This window comes from Trachurus japonicus, chromosome 17 (assembly GCF_045865225.1).
Source record: "Trachurus japonicus isolate A0001 chromosome 17, Traja_1.0".
NCBI classification, from domain to species: Eukaryota; Metazoa; Chordata; class Actinopteri; order Carangiformes; family Carangidae; genus Trachurus; species Trachurus japonicus.
Genome location: NC_140923.1, coordinates 30,446,590 through 30,465,679, shown reverse-complemented (window position 1 = coordinate 30,465,679; position 19,090 = coordinate 30,446,590). Strand labels below are relative to the sequence as shown.

General features: G+C 42.5%; 1 protein-coding gene across 1 annotated transcript; it reads right to left on the bottom strand.

Moving 5' to 3' along the window:
• Nucleotides 1-194: 194 nt before the first annotated feature.
• Nucleotides 195-13,091, bottom strand: slc7a8b (solute carrier family 7 member 8b). The gene is made up of 12 exons (XM_085804961.1): nucleotides 12,963-13,091; nucleotides 12,151-12,413; nucleotides 7,796-8,000; nucleotides 6,915-7,066; nucleotides 5,190-5,315; nucleotides 4,144-4,297; nucleotides 3,547-3,670; nucleotides 3,128-3,231; nucleotides 2,585-2,681; nucleotides 2,300-2,449; nucleotides 989-1,166; nucleotides 195-713 (listed from the first exon to the last, which is right to left on the bottom strand). The coding sequence occupies exons 2-12, from the start codon at nucleotides 12,344-12,346 to the stop codon at nucleotides 601-603; spliced, it is 1,599 nt and encodes a 532-aa protein (XP_085661087.1). The 5' UTR covers nucleotides 12,347-12,413; nucleotides 12,963-13,091; the 3' UTR covers nucleotides 195-600.
• Nucleotides 13,092-19,090: the final 5,999 nt, after the last annotated feature.

Below are 19,090 nucleotides of genomic sequence, written 5' to 3'. Positions count from 1 at the left end.
AAGGGTCATGAACATGGCAGTTTTGTGGGGCAACTTGTCTTAATGCATTTGTTTAATATTTCAGAAAACCTCCAGGACTTTGATGACTAAATGTGCGATAGTAAACAAGTTATCAACTTTCTGTGGTGATGATCAGGACTAGAGATTTAAATATGACAGAGAATAAAAATTATTAGAGCATCTGAAATGACATTTTTAGTGTTGCTGTGATGAGGTGAATATAAACAATACATTCAATATGTAGTTTATATACAGCTTTGATTATGAAATTAGACATAAAATATTTTCCACACAAACATAGTTCAAGACAAACAAAGGAAAATACATAAATACTGAGGAGAAAACAAAACATGGCAGTGATTCACCACCTGTTTAGTGTCAGTGATATTTCATCTCAACCACACAGACGCTGAAACAAGTGTTTTCAGAATTAAGGCCAGTGAAAAACAGTAAGACAGTCCAGTGCTGAAGACGATATTAGACAAAGATTTTCATTAGGTGAATAAGTACGGTCATCTTTTGGGACTCCATGCGTCTTTCTTCACTCACAAACCACAACTGGGGACTTGTCTGTACATGTGTTCAAAAGCCATTTGAGGGTCAATTTTCCCCGCTTCCTTCCTCTTTCTTTTGTGGACTGCTGGCCTCTGGGTTTTCCCCCATGTTTGGGTAGACCACTGAACAGAGCTTTTGGCACAGATGAGTGATTTTACCTGGATACAGTTGGGGATAGAAGAGGCAAGGGAAATCATTTTATATTAGAAGAGAATGTACACTTGATACAACTACTGACAGAGTACAGAGTATGTGGCTTTCAGCCTGATTGAGCTGAATTAAATGTCCAATTACAAATGAAAATGGGTTGAATATAAGCTCTCCACACAGCAATTCACCACAGAGATCAAACATTATTGTAGCTGCTAATACTGAACAAAACAAGGTCTAGAAATTCAATAAAAACAGACAAGCCATCGTGATGTTGCCTTACCAATGGTGATATCAAAACATTGTGGCTTGTTTTCCCAGTACACTCCCAGGAAATATGCAGGAACACCAGTCATCATGATGGCCAGTCCAATCCCACACACCACAGGCTCAGAGTAGAGGGAGAAGACCAGCAGGAAGGCCCAGAACAGCAGGTAGATCACCGGCCATATGAGGCTCACCTGCAGGATGAAGGACAGCGTTCTCAAACCTCAGACACTTAACATGCATGTCATCTTGAAATGCATTTCAGTGGAAAAATAAATAATGACAGTACGCAGTTGTAAACAGGTCATCTTAACATTCAATTTTGTTCTAAGCCTGAAACATAAAATTCACATTAACGATTTTTTCCACCACTCATGTATAGACATCAGACTCCTATTTCCTATTTACTCTGAGATGTACTGTTAAACACTGGATATTAGAAATTCCGTCTGATCTGTGCCGTCTGGGTGCCATCCAGGACCTATAAATGAAGAGTAACTGGTCACAATTTCAAAGGTGGATGTGAAAAATAACTGGAAAAAGTCATTAAGATTCTACCAGATCAGGTTTTAGCCAAATCAAGTCATCTTTAAAACCCTGTAAAGACAGCAGAATATCAAGAACATTCAATGCACACTTTAAGGAACACCAACACCATTACTGAGAAGGGCCTCAAACTGCCATAAAGATGTACATGGCCAGCATCAATATTTAGACGGTGCTATTCAAACAATGGTTAATTGATAAAGGTGTTGTTGTTGTTGTTGTTCCATTTTGAGTAATACTCAATTGGGTTAAACTCTCAGCTAATCAGCAGGTTCAGAAACACTCCCAATTATCTTTGCTTTATTATGTTTGATGTGACCATTACCTGAACCTTCTGACCTGTATCTGCATGGTTTTATGCTCCACAGTGCTGCCACATGACTGGCTGATTGGATACTGCATGGATGAATAGGTGTACTAGTGTTCCCAATGAAGTGCTCAGTGAGTGTATAGTGTATTGTCACTACAGCATCATGATGTCCACTGCATGATACTTTTGCAGAACAGCTCTCAAAACTCAAACCCAGGGGCGGTGTTTAGCTCAGTTGGTAGAGCACCCGCCCCATGTGTTGAGGCTATAGTCCTCGCTGCAGGCGGCCCCGGTTCGAGTCCCGCGTCGGACGGCCCTATCCTGCATGTCATTCCCCCCATCTCTGCCTCCCATTTCCTGTCACACTCTCAACTGTCCTATCGAATAAAGGCATGAAAAGCCAAAAAAATATATAAAAAAAAAAAAAAAAAAAAAAAACTCAAACCCAAATCACTCCCTACGTGTCTTTACCTTGATGGGTCGATACATGTCAGGCTCTTTGATGCGCAGCACAATCTGCCCGGCGACAGTGACGCCATAGAAGAGGTAGTTGATGAAACCCACATAGTTTATGAGGGTGTAAATGTCACTGGTGCACAACATCAGCAGAGTGGAGATCAACTGGATGTGGTAAGAGAGAGGGAGGAGGGTGGGTGGGACAAAAGTTATTTTTTGCACATGGGAGGAAAGGGCAAAGAACAAAGAGGACAAAGAAGTGAACGTTGAGTTTTTTTCACTGATTAGGGCAGGACTCACGGTGAACAGTAAGGCCGGAATAGGAGTGCAGCGTGTGACATGAATCATGGCCAGCAGACGTGGGAGATGGCCTTCCCTTGCCCCGGCGAAAAACAGTCTGTGAGACAGAACCAAGGACGGTTAAGTCCTGAGAGCGGAGCCAGATGGTGCTCGCTCACCGTGAACACTCAGCAGCTGAAGGGACAGCTCAGGAGATTATAGAAACACGGTGCATAAAGGAACAGCAGAGGTGGAATTGCAGGCTGAAAATGCACCAAACCAGGAGTGACATGATGAGAGATTTCTCACTGTCACTCAAAGGCTCACTATTTTCAACTATTTTCCAATCAGGTAATTTCACTGAAATCCAGTTTGTGGTCCCAGATATGAGTTTGACCACTATATTCCGTATAGCTGTGCATTTTCACCCTGCTTACACCATTTATCTGTGTACATCTAAATATCTGGATGGAAATGAGACAAAAAAAAAAGCAAGCGAGCACACAAGCTGCAATGAGAAGACAGGTTGGACAGGAGGGGAAGGGCAGGGGAGGACAAACTGACCGCGACGATGTGAAGAGGGAGCCATTGACTCCCCCGAAGGTGGAGAGCGCCACAGAGATGGGCATGATCCATGACATTACTCCTAGCAATTTCTCTCCAAATGTCTGGGAGAAATATTAGGAGTAGAAAGAGAGAAGAGGAGGAGGAGGATAAACGAGTACACAGTTAAAACACATTTAATATCCACCACTAATCAAGGTATTTCAAAGCTAGATGCTAAAGCATGATGCACTGAGCGTTACAAGCATTATGGTACAACGATGAGCATGCTTCAGGTCAGCACTGCCGCTCTAAATCGCTGCTAGGCAACAGAACTAAATCATTTCAAGGTGATAACAAGTTTCTAAAAACGTGCATCCTCTGCGTGCATTAACACACACTCAGTCAGATCAGAGAGGCTGTGGATCAGGTTTCCTCACCACTGCTACAGCATTAGAGGCCAGCAGTTCCTGGGGGCTCATGGCCGTGACGTAGGCCACGTTGGCAAACACATACACGAAGGTGACCACTGGGATGGAGATGGCGATGGCCCGCGGTAGGTTCCTGGGGACAAAAGACAAGATCTCAGACTAAGACAGGAGAAAATTCACTGAGATAAAACTCACAGACCACATAACCTGGGGGAAGGGGGAATTAACTAGCAGGGATAGTGTAAACAACAGGAAGCCCAGCAACATTGCGAAAACAGTCATTTATATTGGTCTAATCATGTCTGAATTTATATAAAGAGTTGTTCAATATTGAAAACAAGACATAGACAATACAAGGTTACACTGCCCACTCTTTCAGAAAGGTTCCTCATGTCCTCAAAGTGGAGGAACTGGTGCAAACCACACTCTTTTGTGATATGGATACTCACTTTCTAATAGGTACATATTAAAAATGTATTGCACAGGGTAGTGCATAATTCTTCTTGTCTTCCAAGATTTAGAACTCTGATATTTTTCATATATAATGCTCTGTGTTAATACTTGAACGCAAATACTGCAAGAATGGTTTCAAAAAGTGCGTATTACCTATATGGGTCTACCAACTCCTCTGTTACATAATTGAGGAAGTTCCAGCCTCCGTACGCAAAAGATCCTTGCAGGAAGGACAGAGCTATGAGACCAACATCGTAGTCACGGAAGGTCTCAAAGGCGTGTACTGGCTCCAACCAGTAATAGTGACCTGTCAACCAAAGAATAGATATTAGATATTCAATGTAATGCAAATTAACTTTTAGGTGACCTGCTTTTCAGTAACACAATCTGAGCAGCAGAGGGCGCCCAACACAACATGATCTTGAATTGAGGTGTCCATAAGGTACTACATGTTCCTCTCCATCCTTTATGTATAGCATCTGTTAGACACTTATACAAATAAATATCTTTATGATTAGGTCTGATGTCTTGGCCCACTAAATATTCTTAAAACATTAATCAATACTAGATCTGCATAAAGGTAAAATTTTGATCAAGAAAAGTTATATATTAATTAGCCTGCATCTCAAACGTCTATCTTTGGGATATGAGGCAAATAATTCACATGTAGTAGGAGTTCACTGTTGGGCCTAGAAGTGTGTGTGGGCATGTGTGAGTGGATCTGGATTATGAGTGGGATGAAGAGCGATGAGGGACTTTAATCTCTCACGCTGGGATCACGGATCCTGTGAGAGGCATAGGGGACCGCACACACACACACACACACACACACACACACACACACACACACACAGCCATGGTAACTGTGCGCCCTCCTCAAAAACTGTTTTTCCCCATTTTATCACCAAGACAATGATTTCTGAATGGGAGTCAGGAAAAAGAATGTGAATGTGGGATGAGATCAGTTATAAAGAACTGAACCTCTGGATAACTTCAACTATTCAGACTTTAAAAAAGAACTGAAATTCATTCAGAGGGGGAGTGTCACTCCTCAGCTGACCAGTTTTGCAAATTCAGTTATTATATGTAGCTTTTGTTGACACTACTCAACAACAAGGCAAAAAGATTGGGGAACATTAGATCAAACAAAATTAACAGAAGTTGAAAACGTCAAACAGAAAAGAGAAAAGATTAGCTACCTTTGCAGATTTGGACGAAGCCCATGATTATGATGAGGCCCAGGGCCAGAAGCTTGCCAGTGGTGAAGACATCTTGGACACACGTAGCCCAGCGCACGCTGTGACAGTTCACCCACGTCAGCAGCACTGTGCAAAGAAAGACAACATCGCTTTAAGTTACGATGTTCACAAATAGAAGACGACGATTGGATATTGGAGGGAATTCTCATGGAAGGTATACACACGCTTTTTCATTACTCCAGAAATACAGTCTAAATTCACAACACCCATCACCCCAGACTGCTGGAGAAATTGTGCCGAGCACCATGCAAACCACTCACACATTTTCTATTTCTGCCCATCACTAAAACCATTCTGGAAAAAAAACTACAGAATCTATTTTTTAGATTTTCCAATTTAAAAAAAACATTGGAACCACAATGCATTGTTTTAGGAATAACACCAGCTGAACTTACAACAGAAAAAGACAAATACTTATACAGAATACTCAGAATAGCAGCTCTGAAGCAAATAACAAGAAATTGGCAAAAACCCATTTTACCTTCTTTTAATAACTGGAAATTAACTGGAAATAATATTTTGGAAATGGAAAAAATTACATATAGAATCAGAAATCAAGAACCAGAATGTCTGAAAAGATGGAATAAGTGGATTGATTATATAAATAAATAAAACTGAAGAGTCCAGCCCGGAAGAAATGTTTACTAGATCTCTGAATAGAATAATTTTGTGTATACATATTTTTTTGTTCTATTTTATGCTTTTTTTCCCTTTACCATGAACTTTTTTTTTTCTTCTTCTTTGTTTTTCACTATAAATTGCATACATTTTGTAGGAATGCTCCAATGACTAAAAAGATGTGTACTGGAACATGAACTAACGACTTGTGCAATCCTGCAATAAAGTATATTTTTTTAAAAGTTACGATGTTTCAACTACAGGGAGTGATAATACACAGCATGTACCAGCATTTCTCGTCAGTTTCCCCCCTACACAGCAAAGACATGACATTTATGAAGATTTACGGTCAAGTCAGAGTATCCAGGAATAAGGCCAAGCCCCTGTTCAGACCTGGTGTACTCAGTGAGTGAGAGAGCACAGCTCTTACAGTGACAAAAAAAAGATTAATTTCAACTAGTGAAATATTTTCAGGTCATAATAAAGCTTTGTTACGACTAATTTGACATAGGACGTCAGTAGGCGGTCCCTCAGTGTGTTCACACTGCAAAAGAGATGTGAACACATATGGCCCATATATCATGACTACAGCTCCTATAGACAGCTTTGGCCTCCTAGAATACAACTCAACAGCCTTTTTGTTCGACCCTCATTGTCTGATACATTCATTTCAAATCCCACGCTTGCAGTTTGGATCTCACTTGTCGCCCAGCCCAAGACTAATTATCTCAGAGTTATCAAATTAAGACCTGACAAAACACCTCCACAGACACAAAGACATTATGAAGCATTCACTGTCAAGCCAAGCAGTTTCTGCAAAGCTTCACCAACAATATAATCCTCCACCTACAAGTGTTTCTCAGAGGGACTGTGCTCTAGATTGTAAGAAATACATGAAGTGCTATTTTTTTAAAGAAACAAAGCCTTAAAATGACCATCCCCAATTCCCCATCAAAGTGGGCTGCATCATGTTCCTTCATGATCTGTTAATGATGCACTAACCTCAACCGATTGTGATTCAATGTTCTGTATTATTTAATCACTTACACAGACAGACGGCAGCCAGCAGTCGAAGCCCAGTCTCTGGGGGGAGGCAGGAGGGGAAGAGAGGCTGCAGGACGTAGTTGGAGAAAGTGAGAGCAATCACAGCCTGGTTAGTGGGGTAGATAACCAACACTGCAATCCACAGACGCAGAAACCTGAGAGAGACAGCGCAGGGAGCCGGGGGTTAATGAGACGCAGCAAAAGATTCCTGTCACACACCAACAAAGGCACAGAACTGCATAGATGCACACAAACGAGCACAACATACTGTGTGAGAACACCCGCCCTTGTTACAGAAAAATGCAGTGGAAAACAAAGGGAATTAAGCATATTAACAAAAGTACATTATAATAATGCACTGGAGCATTGTTGTTGAAGATGAGAGAACTGGGTCAATGACATTCAGGGATGCCGAAAATGCTAACTAGATTACATGAGGCTTTATTAACATGGTGAACTGTAAAATTCCTATTAATTACAAAAGGCTTGCTACAATGTGCCATGTCATTTTTTATTTATGTCATGCTAATCAGGTTCAGGAAATATTTTTAGTTTTTAGTTTTAATTTTATCTAATCTTTCTGTTTGTACCATTGTCCTGTGTTTTTGAGGCATACATCTTATTATTATTATATAATAGTGTATAAATCATAATGGAAAACAAATTTTTAATAACTGCAAATATTTGTCCCTCTGAGTACAATATGGTTCAGGTATCTTTCAAAGAATTCTGGGGATAATACATTAACTCCATGGCACCAGCACAGTCCATGTTTTGCTTTTTAACTCTGTGTAGTGGCTTTGCTAGAAGAGCTGAGACCAAACAACCATATGAGAATGTTGTAAATCCTTCAGGTGTTTATCATGAAGAGCATTTCTTCTCACCCAGCCAGTCCTCCAAAGATGTCTTTGACATAGGAGTAGTCTCCCCCTGACTTGGGGATGGTCACGCCTAATTCTGCGTAGCAGAGAGCACCAATAGCTGTGATTACTCCAGTGGTGACCCACACAATGAGGGCCACACCCACTGAGCTGGCATTCTCCAGGACCCCCTTAGGACTCACAAAAATCCCCGAGCCAATGATGTTGCCTGAGTGAGTGAGTGAAAGAGAGACACAGACAGAAACAGATTAAGAACACTGGAGACTGTAGGCAAACGTTAGCATTCAAAGCAACAATAGACAACAAGTGGTTTGCTTCTTCAATGTGGATTTCACAATGTGATTTCTAAGGAATATTGACACCATCTCTGTATGGGTTGGTCCCCTGTAAGCCTGGCTTTCATGTTGCAATTCTGTCTGCTGCTGGGCACAAAATATCGCTCAAAAATTAAATCTCGATTCACAGCACAAAGGAAAGGTTGTCTGTGATTACAAAAACAAAAACTTAGCTGTTATTTCCCTGCCTGCTAATGGTAGCTTTCCTCAGGTGGTAAAGGAAAGGGCAGACAACGGAACAACCAGATAAGCTGTGGATGTTCTACCCAGCCAAAGAAAAAGAGCCCAATTATCAGAGGAGGCGAAGAAGGTGATGACAAACATGGCAAACAAGGTGAAACAAGAGAGAACCTTGGCAGGGCATTCCCTTGGTGAGGAGAGCCATGGTCACACTCAGCCCTGAACATATCGGCTCGGACAAGAGGAAGGCTGATATAGAGAGTGACAGGGCCGGTAAAAACAATGTTTTTTTTTTATGACTCACTGGCCCACTGAGGCATCAGCTCAGCAGGATTTGTCCCACTGCCTTTGACTCTGTCTGTACCGTAGCACTGAGATTGGGTTTCTAGTTCAATTTGGGATTCTTACAGCTCCTGCTCGCTTTGGAGAGCAGCCATGGCTGATAGCAGGAGCCATGCTGCCAACGCTGGTACTGACAGCCAGAAACATCTGTGAACCTATGATTTATGGCAGTGATTATATATGTCTATTTGACCATCTGAACTAAGAACGTGTTTTCTGATGCCCTTTCTTTTTTTCTTTCAGACCGTTTCAGATTTTTACTGTATCCTACTTGCACACTTTTTATTGCAAGTCCCTCTGTCTTCTAAAATAGAGAAGAGATTGCCCCTGCACAGCTCAGATAAAACTCCACATTGGTGCAGGTGGTATCAGGAACAAAAACCATGGAAAAAGAAAAGAAGGTTTCACCGCACACAATGGGGTACATTCAATTAATTTATTGTTAAAAACAGCAGCAACGCGTTTCGCCCTGTGGGCTTCATCAGGCTGATGAAGCCCACAGGGCGAAACGCGTTGCTGGTGCCACTCCTATTTAAGGTGGCTTCCTGTGTTGGCACAAACATTTGCTTGAAAAAGGTCTAGTACCAAAACGTCGCAATAAATTCTGCAAGTTGGCCATGTGTACGGGAACTCTTCTTTGTTTGATTTGGACTTAATTGTTGTCATCCTCCGACGCACCGGCCAAGGAAATAGATGTGCGAAGATTTTTGCTTTTTCTGATGCCCTTTCTAAAATGAGCAGTGGTGAAACTGAACTAAACTACATTCTGTTATATTCAATCCAGCCTTTGCAACAATGAGGCCACCATTAATACAACATGGAAACACTAGAAGTGGCAAGTGCTGATAATGCTGAAGAGTTGCTTGTAGCCACTTTAAATGTAGGCTACATTAAAAAAAGTGAATAAAATGAATTAAACCACCCCTCTTCCTTACAAAGAGATACAAGTATACATAGTACAGGTATGTTGTTGATTAATGATGAGCAGTTGGAGAATCACTGAAGAAGAATGCAGACTTAATGAACATCTACAATTTCCTGTCACATGATCACCTGTTTCCTTTGGAGCTCATGCCAAATGTGCTCAGTTTAGCCTTGGCCAACTGAGTGTTTTCACTAATTGATCCCCAATGGATTCTTCTGTAAATGTCCAAAATTGGGCATATAACATTCAGTCTTTGTGGGTCCTTAAAGGGATAGTTCACCCTAGAATGATATTTCGCTCATTATCTACTCACCCTCATGTTGACTAAGGGCTGGAAGAAGTTTCAGAGTCCTCCGTGGCTTCTCTGAGTTACAGGGGGTCTCGGCATAGCAGTGCATGTCCATATAACGGTTGCAAAGGGACACCGGAGCTCTTCGTAAAAAAACACACACAAAAAAACATCCAAATACCTCCATGATGCTCGTATGTAATGTCCGTCTTGTGCTGAAGCCCCAAATTGCGTAATTGTCCCGAAAAAAATTAAATAAGTCTATATTTTAAGCTTGTTTGTAGCGGAAGCTTCTCGAAGCTCCTCTTCCTGGTCCGTCCAAATCTCGCGTGATTCGCAGTAACCGCACTGACGCCGGCGCAAATCACGCGAGATTTGGACGGACCAGGAAGAGGAGCTTCGAGAAGCTTCCGCTACAAACAAGCTTAAAATATAGACTTATTTAATTTTTTTCGGGACAATTACGCAATTTGGGGCTTCAGCACAAGACGGACATTACATACGAGCATCATGGAGGTATTTGGATGTTTTTTTGTGTGTGTTTTTTTACGAAGAGCTCCGGTGTCCCTTTGCAACCGTTATATGGACATGCACTGCTATGCCGAGACCCCCTGTAACTCAGAGAAGCCACGGAGGAATCTGAAACTTCTTCCAGCCCTTAGTCAACATGAGGGTGAGTAGATAATGAGCGAAATATCATTCTAGGGTGAACTATCCCTTTAATGAGATCTATAGCCTCAGAGTCTGTTGCAAAACCAGAAACCAAAAACTGACGAGGCTTAGACTGGTCAAATACATCTCACTGCTGGCCAAAAAAAATTAGCAACATTGGTGCTGCTAAGACTTTTGATGTCATATTTGCCGTTGCCTTAACAGAGATGATGTTTTTCTTTTAATGCCCAAGGAAATGGAAGAATGAGTTCATATCCTGTGACTCTTGAGACCAGCAGGAAATAACATACCCAAGTCTGGAGACAGATACAATAATGTCTTTGTTGAAAACAAGTTCTGTAAAGTTTTACATGGCTGGTAAAACTGTCGTCTCCGATTCACTGAGAGACTTCAAACGATGAATAATGATTTAACAGTACTTAGTCGTTTTGACAATAGAGGCAGTTTGAATGAAATTACAGCCCACGTCATGTAAAGACTGGACTTTAGAGTTGGATTCAGCAAAGCTACAGACAGGGGCTTCGGTCAACAGATATACTTCAAAGAGACTGATTCATTATAACAGCCATTTTTTGTGTTCATTTTTCATGTATGTTACTTTGTATTTTTTTTCCCTGTATCACTGATTTTGTTGATCCATAATACATCTAAACTTCAGCTTTGTTCTTTAGATTGTAACTGATATGGGCAGTGTTTTAATGAGATGACTACATGTTTTACAGTTTTAAGCACACAGTGGCACCACACAGGCCCAGATTTTGTCTACTGCATAGTTGGACATCCCTAATAAACATACATACATTATACTTGGGCCAAGGCAGACAACCTACGAACAGACATTTCTTGTCAGTGGTGCAGCAACCAAACTCCAGCATTTCTGATGGTGATGGAAATTGCAGTTGGGGAACACCCATTAAAGGGATTGCTTTTTATTGACTCATGTTTTTTTTTCCCTCTGTATGTGGAGGTGGGCAGGGACTGCAGAGTTTTCATGACAGTTCCCTGAAAGCAGCAGTAAGAAAGCACATGGAGGATGCATGATGCTGGGAGAGCAGTGAGCATGCCCAGTAATCAAACAGAGAGACCCAGGGAAATTAAATTAGATTTAGAAGGGACAGATTTGGGTAGATGATGTTAAAGCACCTAGGGTGCGAAGCAAATGCCTTGTTTATTTAAAATCACTGAAGCTTGAATTCTGTGTTTTGTTTACACGACTGTAAAAGTCAAATTTAAATAAGGACTTTAAACATGAGCTTACAGTTAACAAAGATAACCTGGATGACTGGGGTCAAGCTGTCAAATAGCTGCAGGGAATTTCAACTCAACCAAAGTGACTTTTTTTTATTTTTGAGGACGCAATATTAAGTAAAACCATGACTTTGGTTTGTTATTGGTAGTAGTACTTATATTAGGTTTAAAGGAAGTGATGGCATGTAGCTGTTAAGAAATTAGGTAAATATTAATCATCAGATTGTCCTTTTATCAAAAAATACTGTAGATTTTCTAAAAAAAAAAATAGCCTAAAATAAAAAATAAAGTCAAAGTCTGAAGGTAAGATGTGATAGTAGCAGCACACCTGATGAGGAGGTAACAAAGCCCGTGTGGATGGACTTACCCACTATAATGCCACAGGCGCTGACCAGGCCGATCTGTTTTTTCAGAGCTACCCCGGAGCCTTCTCCTGCATCTTTCCCCTCACCGGACTCAGCGGCCGGGGGCTCCGGCTGCCCCGGCTGCCCCCCTCCTCCTCCACCTCCTCCTCCCCCGCTGCTGCTGCTGCTGGTGGTCCGCTTCTTCGGACCCTCACTCATTGTGTCCGGTGTGTCTCCCTCCTTCTATTGTGGTCCAGGTGACGGGGGCGGCGTCTCCCTACTAAAGCTGATGCATGGATTAAAAATTAAAGATAGCGTTTACAAAAAGAAAGAAAGAAAGAAAGAAAGTTAAAAGCAGCATTGCATTGTCTATTTCCCGGATACACTGGCTGAGTGATTCATCCACTACCTTCCCTTCCCTTGAGCCGATGGAGTTGAAAAACGCTGATAGCAGTGGTTTCCATATTTCAGTTGGCTACAGTCGAGCTAAAATTAGAGCCCACATCCCAGCATTAATAATTCAGAGTGCTACACGACGAGCAGCCCGGCCACTCCACCTGGAGGATTTATAGTAGTGGCCACAAACAGACTGTGCAACCTCTCCAGTGTGTTTAACACAACAAGATGTTAAAAAACGTTAAAATAAAACAGATACATTTCGAATTTAAGTTCAAATGTAGCTACTCTTTTAACGAGCCTGGCGCGCGACCGAACCCGAGTTCTCGTAGTTACCGACGAAGCTGCTGGAATTTGCAATTAACCATCAGCAGAGACCGCTGCTCTTTGTTTCACTGGATAAAACTTGAGAAAGTAATTGATAAGAGTGCTGACCCACCTCCCCAGCAGCTGCGGTGACCTGAAAACCCCCTGGAAGCTGCTGTTAAGTGACGGGTTGCATGTTGGTCATTATTCTTGTCTGGAGACCGCGATGAGCGGGGTAACAAAGACCTCCAGCTGACCAGCCTCGATAAATAGAAAAGCTGGTTATTTCCAACCAATCAGCGCAGCCCAGATTGTCAACATATCGTATGCCCCGCCCCCTGTGGTGAGGACCCATGGTCTGTCTCCTCCATTGAAAAATTATACACCATGTCCATTCAAATCGACTTCAGTGTCTAGGCTCGTTTTTGTTTAGTTTTTATTTTAAAAAAAGAAAAGAAAAACAAGTCTAAACTGAAAATTTTAGATATTTTATAACCAAATTAAATTGAGTACTCTACTGTCCAAAACACTGCATTTCAGATAGCCTATATCTCAAATGTAGGTCAAGACAAGCCAGACTATATCATTAAAATGTATACGGAGCAAATATATTTGCTGCCGCTAGGGTGCGTCTAGATTTCTAGGCTAGGTCAAGTATACACTATTAGTCCATGAGCCAAGACCCCAAAATTGGCCTCCCGCAATCGAACGGGTGGGCAATTTCTAGTTTGTTTTTTTGACTTGGTAGACATCTCTAGTGAACAGTTTGGCATGATAACCATTGCAAACAGGTAGCTTAGTGGTGGTTATCATGTGTTGAATAGGTGGACCGGAAGAGTGGAAACTTGAAAACTGTGTATAGTGCTTGTTCGGTATTATGCTGTTTGTTGACCACTCAGGGTGCCTAAATCACTTCAAGGATGTTTTTCTCTTTTATCAATACCCTACTGTAATAATAATAGACTCACCTCATTGTAACAATTTAATGGCTGACCACAGTCACATCTTTTGGTGCTGTCCAGTAATTCAACACTATTGGATAGATGTCGTTAAAGAAATAAATTCAATTCTTGGTTTTGACATTGAGTATAATTTCCAAACTGTATATTTGTGCAATCTACCAACTGACCTTACTTCCCAGGATAAATACCTTCTAAAGATACTACTGACAACTGGCAAGAAACCAATAACTAGGAAATGGCTTAACAGAGAGCCGCCGACGGTGGGAGAGTGGTCAGCCACAGTAAAAGATATACATGAAATGGAGATGTTGACTTTCTCTCTAAGGCTGAACTGTAATAAAGCCCAAAAATACTGGTCAAAATGGTTTTTGTATGTAAATGAGAACACAGAATAGAGCAGTTCCTTTCTCTCCCTTTCATATTGCATTGTTTGCCCTTGGTGCTGTGATTGATGTTTTGATGGACTTGCTCTGGAGGTACTCCTTCCCCTGGCTGGTTGGACTATGCTGGCTCTTCATAGGCCCCCCTTTCCTCTTCACCTCCCATCTATGGAAATTTGTGGCCCTATATTACATGAAGTAATGTTGTAGTGTGTTTCTTTTCTTCCTGAGACAAAATGATTGATTTGCCTTGGTGTCCTGAATGTTCTGACTTGTTTGTTTCATATGTCATGTTTGTCTCTGTATGACACTGAAACTTTGCACTTAAAAATAAAGTTTAAAAAAATAAATAAATAATAGACTCACCTCAGGAATATGTGAATGAAAATGTGATAAAAATTAGAACATACACATGAAATAGCCAACGTTTTTAGAGTGTTTTACTTTTCATGCAATAACAAGAACAAACAAATATTTTTTTACACAATTAAAATCAACTAAAGAGCTTGCTCCTTCTGTCACAAATAATGTGGAGCATACTGCCAGTACAGTATTTCAAGTTTCCCTCTGTCAATGACCTACGCCTGGCCAACAGCCAGTTCTACTGCCGCTTTGAAAGACAATGGGACAGACCTGATATCCCCCACACCTCCAACCACCAGCCATCGATCAGCAACAGCTCCTCCAAACTTGGATCACCTACACAGCCCCACACCCCAGTGCCACCCTCCCCCACACCTCTCACGCCTCTCTCCATCATAGAAATCAAATCAAATCAAAGAAGGAGAGGTGAAGAGACTGTTTAAACGGCTGAACCCGTGCAAAGCTGCAGGCCCAAACTCTAGCCGTTTTCCTACTAACATCAGCGGGTCGACGCAGGTTTTTTAAATGCGGGTCGACCCGCTAACAATCGGCATTTGGCTCCTTTCCCACTGACCAAAATGAGCCGGGTCTGTCTGTCTAACCCCCGCATAAACCAGTCGCCCCGCTTTCATTCGCAGTGCGAGAAACACCGTGTCATGCCCCAGCCGCCCGCCACGGAGGACAGCGAGTCTGCCGCGGCCGCCTTATGATGGACGTCCGCGGCACAACATGTCAGTTAAACAGACTGTCGCTTCTTTTTTTTCAATCTTTTTTGGTCAGTGTTCTTTGATCTTCAAATCCCAGTCTTGAATGCAAGCAGAGCTTTGTTTTGGTAGCCTACGTGAGACGTGACTGGTGCGATGATGTGGCATCACGTAACGCCCAATGTCATCACATAAATTAGCGGGTTGAGCCGGGTCTGGTGTTCCCACTGCAAGCCGATCAGAGCAGAGCCAATTGAAGGCGATTTTAACCCGCGTCGCTTGCCGAGTCATTTGACGCAGGTCGACGGGGGGGCATACATCAGTCCGATTGAAAAGTCCAACGGCTCATTTCTCCGACTACCCATTCTACAGTGTTAAGGTTAGGTTTAGGGTAAGGTTGAGGGTTAGGGCTACTTAAGTTGGAGAAATGGGAGGTCGGACTAATGGACTCAAAAATAAAGAAATGTATGGTCGGAGAAATGGGTAGTCAGACAGACGTCCCGGGTTGACGCGGGTCGGTGCATTTGTGGGTTTAAACGGGTTTTTTGGCCAGTGGGAAAGGGGTATAAGTCTCCCCCTCCACCCTGAAGCACTAAGCCAATCAGCTGTCTCCGGTGTTCACACACATTTTTAACACCTCACTGGAGAACTGTCATGTGCCAGCTTGCTTCAAGGCCTCAGCCATTGTTCCAGTTCCCAAAAAGACAAGGCTCACAGGCCTTAATGACTACAGACCCGTTACTCTGACTTCTGTGGTCATGAAGACTTTTGAGTGCCTCGTCTTGACCCACCTTAAGGACATTACAGTTCACCTACAGAGCCAACAGATCTGTAGATGACGCTGTAAACATGGCCCTCCACTAGCACCTGGACTCCCCAGGATCCTACGCCAGGATACAGTTTGTGGACTTCAGCTCTGCCTTCAATATGATCATCCCAGCTCTGCTCCGTGACAAGCTCTCCCAGCTTAATGTGCCTGACTCCATGTGCAGGTGGATTACGGACTTCCTGACTGACAGACGGCAGTTCATGAGGCTGGGGAAGCATGTCTCTGACACCCGGACCATCAGCACTGGATCCCCCCAAGGTTGCGTCCTTTCTCCTCTGCTGTTCTCCCTGTACACCAACAGCTGCACATCTGGGCACCAGTCTGTCAAGCTCCTGAAATTTGCTGACACCACCCTCATCTGCCTCATCTCTGATGGGGACGAGTCGGCCTACAGCAGCGAGACGGACCCTCTGGTGTCATGGTGCAGCATGAACAACCCTAACGCTCTGAAGACAGTGGAGATGATAGTGGACTTCAGAAAGGACCCACCTGCCCTCCCCCCTGTCATCCTCTGTGACTCTACAGCGACCCTGGTTGAGTCCTTCTGCTTCCTGGGCACCACCATCTCCCAGGAGCTCCAATGGGAGCAGAACATCAGCTCCCTCACCAAGAAGCCTCAGCAGAGGATAGGCTATACTTCCTGCTGCAGCTGAAGAAGTTTCACCTCCCTGTGAAGATGCTGGTGAACTTCTACACTGCCACCACTGAATCCATCCTCACATCCTCCATGTCAGTCTGGTGTGCTGCAGCTACAGCCAGAGACAAGGCCAAACTGCAGCGTGTCATTCACTCTGCCCAGAGGGTGATCGGCTGAAGCCTCCCATCTCTTCAAGAGCTGTACATCTCCAGGACCCGGAGACCAGAGCCAGAATAGCTGCTGACCCCTCTCACCCTGGACACAAACTCTTCCAGCCCCACCCCTCTGGCAAAAGGCTCCGGTCCATCCGGACCAGGACCTCACGCCACAAGAACAGTTTCTTCCTCTCTGCAGTCAGCCTAATGAACAATGCCCCAGTTCCCCCTAAATAACCCTAAACCTATGGATGTAATATGCTATAATGTTAATGTCATCTTTACTCACTACATCTTAGCCTTCTTAACCTTGGATGTATATATAAACCATTAAAAATGTTACCTGTATAATGTGATTTCACAAAAGTCCTCTGCTACTTCCTCCTAACAGCAATATTAAAGCCGATTTTCCCCCTCGCTCCCTCATGCACCCAGTGGAATTAGCGCCAACACAGGACCACAATGGAAACAAGCCTTTTGGCTTTATTGTGTTTTAATCCTTTTGAACACTTGTTTAACGTTGTTCAATAAAGTTTTCAATCAATCAATCAAACTAGTGGTGCAAACAAATATTATCTGCAGGGCCTTTCTGCAACTGCAAAGGCGCTCTAAATCATCAGTAGTGGCACACAAATTATGAAATGTGCAACATCGGAGAATGGCCATAATTGGTGTATATGGCATTTTTATGGTCAAAATAGTGAATGCATGATAAATATTGTTAAGCTACTCTTGTGCGAAGGTTATCATACCAATTAATAATCTGGACATATATAGAAATAATAAAATAGCAACAAGAATTTGCCCACCCTTTCGATTGCGATTGGTGGTCTGGCTCATGGACTATATCTTCAGTTTTGTTCATATGTTTTATTAGGGTGAACTTTTCCTACTTATAATTTGTATGGAATTGTCTGTATCTGTGTATGTGGCCTATTATATATTGTAGGAAATATTGAACTTAGACTGTTGTGAGAGTGCTAATGAAAATCTAGGTATTTATTTGGTCAGTTGTGGGCAGTGTAATATTGTTTAGCTGCCTGCAAGAACAAGAACTATAATTAGGCTAACGTCTTCAGTTTCTCATAGCACCCTTAGCATTTTTCTTAAAACCATAATAACTGTAGTCTATACACTTAATACAGAAACTCTTTACACGTGTAGATAAAATTTGCATTTCAATTTATCACCTGTCAAATTATCAACTTTTATTATTATTATTATTTTTTTTTTTTAACTTTTTTTATTTATTGAAGGAAAAGCCTCTTGAGGTGGATCACCTCGTTTTCAAGGGGGATCCTTAGCATCAAATAAAAATGACATGAAAACCACAATCAATCTTTGAAGACGTTACCAAAAAGTTGTTTGAACGTGAGCGGGTAGGGAAAGCCCTTCTGTGTGCGTCTTCACAAACTCCAGTATGTATGACGTGCAAACAACTGCTGTTATCATGCCAAGCACGCCAAGCATGATAAGACCAGGCAGGGCGTGTTAGTGGGCTTTATGGTGATGGTCAGGAGACCAGAGACGAGGTACTTGCAGCAGATGGGGCTCAGGAGGTGGCGCATGTTAGACCCTGAGGGTGACATCTACTGGACAAGTCACATCCCTACCACCTGCCCCTGATGTCAGTATGCAATATTTCACAACTTTGTTAAAGGGATAGTTCACCCAAAATTCAAATTTCACTCATTATCTACTCACCCTCATGTCATTGTCGACTAAGAGCTGTGAGAATTTTCAGAGTCCTCCGTCCCTTCTCTGAGTTACAGGGGGGTCCGCGCAGCAGTATTTGTCCATATAGTTGTCAATGGATACCAACTTTCTTCGTCCAAAATGACACACCAAAAAACATCCAAATACCTCCATACTGCTCGTCTCTTGTATTGAAGCCCCGACATGAGAAATTATTCCGCCGGTCAGTGCAAATCACGCGAGATTTGCACTGACACAGGAAGAGCAGTGAATGAGACACTGGGAGCTTCCGCTACAAACAAGCTTAAAATATAGACTTATTTAATTTTTTTCGGAACAATTTCTCATGTCGGGGCTTCAATACAAGAGGGACATTGCAGACGAGCAGTATGGAGGTATTTGGATGTTTTTTGGTGTGTCTTTTTGGACGAAGAAAGTTGGTATCCATTGACAACCATTATATGGACAAATACTGCTGCACCGAGCCCCTCGTAAATCAGAGAAGGAACGGAGGACTCTGAAAATTCTCACAGCTC

Excerpts from the sequence above, each read along its gene's own strand:
- slc7a8b (XM_085804961.1), bottom strand. The coding sequence starts at position 12,346 with ATGAGTGAGGGTCCGAAGAAGCGGACCACCAGCAGCAGCAGCAGCGGG. Across the intron at positions 8,001-12,150 it reads CGCCTGTGGCATTATAGTGG|GCAACATCATTGGCTCGGGG; the intron begins GTAAGTCCATCC and ends TCACTCACTCAG. Across the intron at positions 7,067-7,795 it reads ATCTTTGGAGGACTGGCTGG|GTTTCTGCGTCTGTGGATTG; the intron begins GTGAGAAGAAAT and ends TGTCTCTCTCAG.